General features: G+C 31.9%; 1 protein-coding gene across 1 annotated transcript; it reads right to left on the reverse strand.

The window, feature by feature from the left end:
- Window positions 1-804: 804 nt before the first annotated feature.
- Window positions 805-9241, reverse strand: LOC114377889 (choline transporter protein 1-like). Its single transcript, XM_028336354.1, has 10 exons — window positions 8888-9241; window positions 8204-8562; window positions 7797-7942; window positions 7078-7261; window positions 6126-6199; window positions 5921-6034; window positions 3072-3428; window positions 2716-2976; window positions 1810-2037; window positions 805-1332 (listed from the first exon to the last, which is right to left on the reverse strand). The coding sequence occupies exons 1-10, from the start codon at window positions 9070-9072 to the stop codon at window positions 1141-1143; spliced, it is 2100 nt and encodes a 699-aa protein (XP_028192155.1). The 5' UTR covers window positions 9073-9241; the 3' UTR covers window positions 805-1140.
- Window positions 9242-10280: the final 1039 nt, after the last annotated feature.

Consider the following 10280-nt stretch of genomic DNA (forward strand, 5'->3'; position numbering starts at 1 on the left):
CCAAGAGTTTGACAATATGGTACCGTTAACTAGTTGGCAAGTCATCATACAACTAATAATGTCATTGACTATCTAAAACCATGTGTTATGAAGCAAGCTTGACAATAACTTGAGAGTCAAGCTGTGCTAAGTTATGGGCTTATAGCATTATTGGATCTGTTTTTGGAATCCTGAAATCATAATTTTGACAAAAGACACGAGTAGTTCTGTAAAAAAACCAGAGTAGTGCTTTTACAACTCATGATTTTAGAGTTTATGAAAGTTAAAGCTGCGAAATCAATCATGATACTAATTGATGTTAAAATTTAGAAAAATATTAACAATACTTTCTCTAACATACTTTTTTAACACAAAATTAACTGTTAAATTTGTAGAAAATCATAAATTTTTATGGGTTTTATTTTTTATTTAACAAATTTCCTCTTAATTTTGTAATTTTTAAGAAAATTTAATTAGTAATAGAACATGTATTAATAATAGAGCATGCATTAGAAAGAATGTGTTAGTCTTACTAACACTCCTTTGAAATTTATTTTCTGAATCTAAGAATACTTATCATCTGTTTGTTTCATTGTTGTGGTCGTTACGAATTTTAAGACAAGATCAATTCAATGTGGCACGGGATATGATGGACCATGAACATTTGAGTGACAGTACCAAATTTTTGCTATGATGACCAAAATCAATTGCTACCATCCTTAAAATAATTGGAAAATAAATATGAATAAATAAACAATTTAGCTTACAATCCCTTATTTCTTTTAAGATTTCGTGCTATCTTAACTCTTCTGAAATAATGCTATATATGATAGAAGAGGATCTACAACTGAAGATCTTATAATTCATCACAAGATGCACGTTTGAAAAAGATCATAATTACACAAGAACAAAAATTGAATTTGTTCTGTTTGTGCCCATAACATGTCCTAGCATAACTCATTTCCATTTGTGAAAAAATAAAAATACTTTGAAAGCTACCTAAATCAAGAGGGCACCTTTGTTGAACATTGGATATAACATATATACAAGGAGAATGGAGAAGAACAGAACTCAGGTGGCAAAATTAAGGACCTTAACAAAATTCTAAATCTTGAAGCTCTATTAAAATTCATCAGAGACAAAATAATACAAGGAAATATTTCATTGGGGTCCTTGTGTAAGTCTCTGCATCTCATTTTGGTCTCCAAGAGTTTCAATGAGAAGAGGTGGAGCATACTGTGCTGTCCCATGCTCTTCAGAGTCTTGGCAGAATGAGAGAATGATGGTGTCAATTGACATCTCTACAACTGCAAAGAAAAGAGTTGCAACAATATATCCAAGAGCCCAGCAAACCTGCATTGCAAAAAATCCATTGAGATTTTGATAAATGTTTACAATTCAGCATTAAAGGGAGAATTAACATGGATATATTTTTTGCAACTTTTTTTGCAGCCCTTCATCCTTTTAGCTAGCATGTTATCCATTATGGTCATGTTGACTGTATAAAGTCACTTTTTTACTCAGTGGTGATGATTGTATGGCCACAGATTTCACTCTTAATGATGAACAAAAAACAAGTTCTTTAAATAGAAGTAGCAACAAAATGGCTAATTTAGGCCCAAAATAATTTTGAACCAATCAGTTTATATGAATACTCAATATTTTGGAACTGAAACCTATGGACATACTGAAATATTTTCACCCACTATCCATCTAATCGAGAGTCTACACATTTTATCAATTAAAGTTGAAGAACCCTCTTTCATGGTTTGGTTAAACCATAATTGATCTTTAAGCCCTTCCCTTTTAATTCGATTATGTTAAACATACCACAACAGGCAATAGTGGAGATGAGATCTTGTTATGTGCAGATCTGTACTTGTGTGCGTCCAACATGAGGAAAGCAAAAGCAGCACTTGAGAGGCTGACACATAGTTTTCCAAGGAACAAAATAACATCTCCAATAACGTTAACACGCCCAATCCGTAGGATGTTATTCATGATCAATTCTGTTGCAATAGCAGAAGCTCTAAAGAAACTTTTACCCGTTATAGCAATCTGCAAGTGTCAGGCAGATACTTGAGAAGTTAAATGCAGAAGGATAAATTGAATTAACAGAAAAGGATAACGCATTGAATAAATAAAAAAAGTTAGTGAAAATAATATACTAAGTTAAACAGAGAATGCCTTATTAGGAAAAAGAAACAAAATTCTAACATAATACTTCTCCCTCAAAATGTTAAAGCAAAACCATTATTCTAGGGAAGGGGGGACATTGACTGTAAACATTTTAATGCCACAAGTATAAAAGATGATAGAAGTTAATACTTAGTAGACAGTTTTTTACCAAGCCTGAACTCTATCAATTACCATGCAACCTGTCCTGGAATACACCTCTGGAACTGGATAACAAGTAATCAGGAAAGGACTTTATCTGAGGTTAAAGTGCCAAAAAGGACATTACTGGAGGAATCCCGAGAAATAACAGCAAAACTTATTTTAGGTTAATAAATCATGCAAGTCTATATATGTTAACATTAAAGACCCATAAGCAATTCAGCCGCTCCCATACTTGCTGATTAGAATTACAAGGCAAAAAGTACATTAAAATTAGCTTTTCCATTTATTGGTCCTTAATATATCCTTATTTGTTAAATAATAACTGCAAATTAGTATGCAGATATTTATCAACATGATGCATACATATTTGGCTTATGGAAGGTTAACAAAAATTACCATGATGTAAGCATTTCGGTTCACTGATTTGATGGTCCACTCAATAGACCTTCGAAAACATTGAGAAGATTGGTGAGCAGCCTTGCCAATCCAGCTATCAGGCACGTGGCTAGAGCCTTTAAGTTTCCGGCGAATAGATTCAAGCAGAAAGCGGATTGACTCTACAAATGATACAGTCAGAGAGCCAAGAGCCACAGAACCAAGACTGTAACGCATAAGCCTCTTCATGGAGGAAAAGACTGAAAGAAAAGGAATTTCAGGCTGCGTTGAGAAAGATGAATTACATTTAGTAACATTGTATTTTGACTCTGAATTGCATTATTCATTTCATTTATGAACATGGTATTTTGACTTACAGATGCTTCACCATGGGCCCAATAGTAAGAGGCAACAGATCCAGCAATCACTGTTGATGAGCAAGCTATGAGAAATTGTGTAGCCCAATAACAGCTAAAAAAGTGAAAAAGGATGGCAACTCCAATATGCGGTGTGTAAAGAATGCTATATCCACAACACTGATCACAGATCACCTTTTTTTCCAACAGGTCATATGCGCAACAGTTAGAGTTGCAATTATTCTGAACAACCCGACCAGAGCTAAACAAATGAAGAGCAGCAGAAATCCAGAACATGTAGAACACTGCAAGAATACCATACGGTATGATTGGAAAAATAATAAGTGCTCGAACTTCTCCTATCATTTTTGCAGCAACCTGTGAGCAACACTTGCATTAAAATCAATTTAACTGACTGTCATAAGGGAAAGAATGCAGTATCATCATTCCACAATTACTTATAATTCTAGGATTGCTATGTTGTACCATATTATGTGCCTATGGACTAGGTATGTCTAACAATATTGTGAAAGAGAAGTTATGCATAACTTCGTCTAACAATATTGTGAAAGAGAAGTTATGCATAACTTCGTGACAACTGGATGTGAAACCTAATGTATTACATGGCAGGTTTATACTTATAGATCACAGAAGTTAGGAAATAAATGTTCCATAAGCAAAACATATATCACATATTAACAATGAAAATGATGGTTAACAAATAGCATTTTCAGAGTGAAAGATGAAAGGTTAAGTTTCCATTGATTGAATAGTAAACAAAAAAAATGGATGGTCAAATTGATATGACCAAAGTTTGAGTATGATGTGAATACTTATGCTGCCATATGCAGACTTGCCAAGATTAGTTTTCACAAGAACAGGTAGGTTACACCTCATTTTTTCGTGAAATAAATTAAAAAATATTTTATTTAAAAATAAATAGAGTTTTATAAAAATAATGAGATTTTTTGTAATTAAATAAATAAGGAGAAATAATTTTATTAATTAAAATAATAGTTTTAAGGTAAATAAAATAAATATATATTCTTAAAAAATAAAAATAATATTTTATTTATTCATTTGATAGAGAGTAAAATAGAGTTCTTTTTTATAAAATAAAAAAATAAAAAAATAAAGTAAATAATAGGCGGCTAAGAGTACCCTAGTTATAAATAAAAACATATTAGATCAGATTTTATATATGCGACGAGTTTATATGCTCTCTCTTACTCTTAAATTCGTTTTTCCTTTCCCTTTTCTCAAAACCTTTTCTTTCTCCACATACACTCAAACATGTTCCAGTAAAATATGATCCTAGACTCGTTAACCATTGAATCGTTGTGAAATTTAAACACCAGGTTCCGAACTCATTTTCACACATTCCCACCGTTGGGATATAAGAAATAATATCTATGGTGAGAGAAAAGTCCCTCGCATGTAGCTCTCTTTCTCCAGCATACACTCAAACCTGTCCCAGTAAAACTACGATCCCTTGGATCGTCGTGAAATTTAAACACCAGATTCGGAACTCATTTTCGAACATCCCCACCATTGGGATTTGCAAAATAATGTCTGCAGCAATCAGAGGAAAAACTTGAGGAATTTTAAGGAACCGCTAGAGCCCACTTTGAGGTAAGAGATGAGTTTATCACAATTGGGGTTAGAATGAACTTGTGTAAGGATTCTTAAAGGATCAAATTGGAGTTTATTTTGAGATGTTTATTGTATTGTAATATGATTATAATTACGAGATTGTTGTGTTTGACAGACCAATTGATACCCTAATGCGAATTGATTGATAAAATTGAGTGTTCTTTGTGTTTTTGTGTTTTTTCCTATGATTTTGATTACTTTGATTTTGATATGATTTTGTAAAATTGTTTGAGGGGTTTTACTCTCATGTTGTGAGAAACATTTTTGTATAATTTGTTGGTGTTTTAGATAAGATTTACTAGATTAGCATGATAAATTGTTATATTTGAATCATGAAATTGTGATTGAAATTGTATGAAATGATAAATTGTGAGATAACATGTTGTTTTGAGATTATAACATTGTTATTAAGATTGAGTATAAGTGAAAAGTTAAACATGTGTTAATTTGTAATATACACGTAAACATGTGATGGATTGTGATATTGTGAAATGTTGAATTGTGAACATGAGATATGATTGTGAATAAGTGTGTGGTTAATACTTGATGTGCCAATACTTGTGTTGTGAGTTATGAATTATACAATAACCTGACACTGGGACATGGGTTTCTGTTTTAATTGCATGATGTTCCAAACATGTATTTTACTTTATTTTATTTTGTTGCTTAACTTGAGTTCTTTTGTAAACTTGAACGGTCTTGTTTTGAGCCGGAGGTGTTTTTAACAACTTGAAGCGAATGTGACTCTTTTATTCACGTGAATTAGATTAAGTAATTTAAATAAAATTGATTTAATTAAATTCCAAATTTTTATATGTTTTTCTTAATCATATGGATGTCAAGGTAGAGGGTGTCACAAGATAAATTCACTCCAATTGCTTAATCTAAGTAGTAACTAGTAAGTAAAATTTGGGTTAATTGAAAAAGAAAAAGTGCAACAGTAGATATAGGTACCGGGTAATTTACCATAATTTCTTAACAATCACCAAATTCATAGAAAGAGTTAATCTATAGCAACTTTGCATAGAAAAGAATGTCCATACGTTACTTAGAGATTATTAAAAATGCGTGACAAATGTGACCCTGATCGGAAGTTCAGCCGTAGAAATATATTTTAGGTTAAAAATACACATAATTGACATCAGATATCAATCAACGAAGAAAAACAACAAACTCAATCATAGTTTCATAATTGCATATAATAAAGTTATGCTTGCCTTAAGGACAGAAGTTGCCATAAGGATTCGCCGAACAACAGCAATTGATGTAAGAATGGCAACAAGCATGATAAAGGTCATAAGGACAGTGACAACTCGTAGATGAGTAAGCTCCTGAAGATTAATTTATATGATAAATCAATAAGTTATCAATGTAGTGAGAGAGAGAATAAATATTTAAGGTCTCAATCACAACGATACTTACCCTTACAAATACATGAATGTAAGGATCATGCTCACCTATGATGGGGGAAATAGCATCATTTCCTATCCAGCCAACTGAAAGCCAGGAAGTCAACATTAGGCATTATATTGTTTGATTGGTGCTTGCTCAAAATCTAGAAAAAAAGAAATAAAAATATTTGGCTAGATAATTCAAAAGTTACAGAAGCAAGTACAATAGACTTCAAATTTAATAACAGATTACAACATGAGTATCAGTTATACCAATTCTTTCATCTATTTGAATATTTCATGACTCATGAGTTGTATACCACACAAATAAACAATTTTTTTCATTGTTTCCAATGCCCAAAATGCACTGAAGACCAAGGACAAGATCTGGATCATTTCCCAAGTCCTGATAAATGACTAGGCTATCACAATACAAACTCAAAAAGTTAAGCCATATCATCTAATATTTTGGCATTCCAAATTCTAATATTCAATAAAAGAAAATACATTACAATTAATTTGTTCTGTTCTTTTCAAACGGCCCCTGTGTCTGCCTCGTACCATAAGTCATATATTTTAATTATGACTGGAAAACATCTAGTTTGTGTCTGGCTAAATTTTTTATTTTTTAACTTTTGGTCTAAGTTGTTATGCAGGCTAATCTGTGGTAAGTGCCTGAAAATAAGTTAGAAACATTTGTCAAACTAAAAATACAACCAGAGAAGCGTTGTGTGCTTGATTGGATATATCAGAGAGGATGATAAAGTACACTTGATGGATGGGTATTTATGAAAATGGTGATTTAAAAAATGAACAGGCTATGCAGCTGACAAGGAAGTAAACATTCAATATAAAAGGCATGGAAAGGAAAAGTGAGTATAATAAAAAAAGAAATATTCATATTTTGGTTATCTTCTGTATAGTGCTACTTCCTTAAAAAAACAGGCATATGCAACTCGAAATAGCCCAGCAGATATCCTAACCTTTTAGGTAGAAAAACATTGTAACTGATATTATAAGAACATTAAACAAAACCACTGTAATCCAAGGCATGGCAGCAACAAAATGCCGAATCATCAGCAGCCAAATCACAGACAGAAACAGAGGTAAAATCCCTCCACAAACAATCAGCACAGGCCATGCCTTTCCTATGTCAGCCATGTATCTCTGCATATAAAAGTATTTGTGAAACTTCAAATCTCTGCAAGACTGCAACACATGCATAATGATATAATGCTTAATGGAAGACCAAATGAAAGAGAAAAACAAAGTTTCAAACAAGTGTACTTTGTAGAGTGAAAATGCCACAATATTCGAAGCACAATGCATATCGACAAGCATCAATAATTTTTTACTCTATTACCTTCTGTTCATTGCATTGTTACCCCTACCAAGAACAATCAACAAATTAAATGTAAAACTTTATCAGCAGAGAGCACTGGGTGTGATATGAAAGGTGGTAAAACCAAGGAAATAAAACTCGATATAAGTGTGCTCTTCACTATCCTGCCAGCATATCTTATCAGCAGAATGCTCATATCTCTTTTATACTTCCTTGCTCCCACAAACTTCTTTTAATTTCCTGTTTCTTGTGTTACAATTTAAAACTAAGATGCTGATAAGGTGTTATGCTTTCCCTGGGAAAAATCACAGTCATAACATCAATTTAAAAAAAGAAGGTAGAAAGTTGAAAAAAGCTAACCTTTAAAACAGCTGAATGAGAATTGATATACTCATGAATGGACTTGTCAATAACAATGTCTTCATTGATGTTAACTCCACCCATCTGCCGCCAATGCTTTAAGGATACATTCGATGCTTTAACAATGAATTGGCAACTCCAGTAAACTAGACAAAAAGTATGCAGTAAAAATCCGGTATTTATAAAACTCATCATATGTAGGAAACAGTTCCCTAACACACTATCCACTCCCCCTCCCCACAAAGAAAGAAAAAAGCAATCCTAAAAATAATTCCTTTCCTACAAGGAGCACAATTTGCAACCAGGGTAAAATCTCAAAGTAATGTATCCACACAACACAATCATTAGCAGGCATACAACAACACATGACATTTATGAATACATTAGAAATGCAAAAGTTTTCTCACCATTTACACTAGGAAATATGACAGGATAACAAGGGCCTTGAAGTTGAAGAGAAGAGTTTCTCATTTCTGGCGTAAGGAACTCAAAATAATCATAGTTCATATCAATCCAATCATTCAATGAAACGCGAATATCTCCTTCAGGATAATCACACACCCAAGTAAGTGAATCTTCAGAAGGTATAGGGCAGTCCAATAAGCATATACTGCGGGCGTTGGCCAGCTTGAATTGGCTATCCTTCAATCCACTTTGATAAACCTGATTAGGACTTAGCCAGTATCTGAGCTCCAATTCTCGAAGATCTTGAACTGCATGCTTTTGTCCACACACGTTTCCTTTGTAGTCCAGCCCATAAGTAAGCCTAGTAAGCCATAAAATGTGCAATCACAACTTACACCACCATAACAACAAAAGGGAGAATAAAATTACAGGTTTCATGTTACTATACAATAGAGTCCCACACACACACACACACACACACACAAGGAAATGCATAAAATGTTGAAAGCTAAATATCCATGGCAAATTTTTCTAAAGAGAAAAAAGAAAGCAGTATAGAAGTATCCCTTTGAGAAATTGCATGTAAAGGCTTAAATTTGCACTTAAAAACTACAACTTGCCAATTACAGCAACTCCATTAGCACAATGCACAATCAGAAAAAAGCTGCAAAGTTTAAGATCCTCACCTCAATGGGTTTCCTCGGTTGAAAGCAAAGCTGGAGTTGACAATCAAGGCAATCCAGAATGCAACAAAGATGACAAGAACGGCTATGTCTCTGCATTTTTTGTTGTGCCTTATGATGCCACCCAAATGAGTGGTTCCATCACTTGAAGGGTACCTTCCTATGACTGCACCCAAAGGACCCCTCATTTTGAAGCCCTTGTATGTATGTATCTATCTCTGTTTCCACTTGCAAAGCAACAAGCTTGGCTGGCTCAGTTCAACATTCCAGAGAGAGAGAGAGAGATGCAAAAAAGCAGAACGAGGGACAGAAGTGAAGTAGAAGGTAGGACACTGTCAAAGCTTCTGTAGTGAGCAAAAGGGTTTTATTTAGATGTGGAATATTGATTGATAATGATTATTAACGATTAAATTTTTCATTATTTATTCCATCATAAGACAAAGATATTCTCTAAAGCCTTAAAGTGAAAAAATAAAATAAAAAGACAAGAGTCCTTGTCTTGTTATGGCTCACTTCATGAACAAATCCGAGCTGTGAAATGTGTCGGTTCAAAGGAAAATTATGGGTTTGGGTTGTGAAGCAGAGAGTGACATAACTGAAAATTAGATTCAATGGCCGAATATTAAAATTAATATTTTCCATATTAAAAACATATATGAATGATTTAAAAAAGTAAATTATAATCCTACGAAATAAAAATTGTTCTACCATTATTTTCTAAACTAATACAATCTATTTAATTTCAATGATATTGTATAGTAATTTATTTTAATATTATATATTAACATAAATCTAAACATGTCTTATTAATTAATTCTCCTATAAACAAATAAATATAATTTATGTTTTCAAATAATCTACTAAATATCTTTTATATATATATATATATATATATATATATATATATATATATATATATATATATATATATATATATCTTATGGGATAATGTCACATTTAATTTCATATTCATTCTCTTTAAAAATATTAAATGATATAATTTAATTCAATTATTAATTCAAATCAATATTATTCTATTATGAATAGATTCTATTTTATTATTCATTATATTATAACTATACTTAATTATTATTCTATTAAAGACAAATAATTCTATTTTTAGAAATTTTATTTTTAATAACAGATTTTATTCTATTTTCAAAAAATTCATTCTTAATAAATTATTGCATTTTCCTTTTAGTATTTTTTAATAACAATTTTAATATTATTTAATAATATATTACGAAAAATAACCAATCAATTTATTTCATTTTTTTTATTTTTTTAGTTAATAATAAAGTTAGAAATGAAGAATGAGCCGAGAGCCGAACGCTAGATACAAGCCAGGATGGGAAGTACTTAAAAGACAAAGAAATTATTAGATTGGATATTGCAA

Source organism: Glycine soja, chromosome 12, assembly GCF_004193775.1.
Source record: "Glycine soja cultivar W05 chromosome 12, ASM419377v2, whole genome shotgun sequence".
Lineage (NCBI taxonomy): Eukaryota > Viridiplantae > Streptophyta > Magnoliopsida > Fabales > Fabaceae > Glycine > Glycine soja.

Bases quoted from the DNA above. Each gene is read 5' to 3' on its own strand.
- LOC114377889 (XM_028336354.1), bottom strand. From the start codon at position 9,072: ATGAGGGGTCCTTTGGGTGCAGTCATAGGAAGGTACCCTTCAAGTGAT. The intron at 7,943-8,203 runs GTGAGAAAACTT...CTTTTTGTCTAG, and splicing joins CATATTTCCTAGTGTAAATG to TTTACTGGAGTTGCCAATTC. The intron at 2,038-2,715 runs GTAATTTTTGTT...TGACACTTGCAG, and splicing joins ACCGAAATGCTTACATCATG to ATTGCTATAACGGGTAAAAG.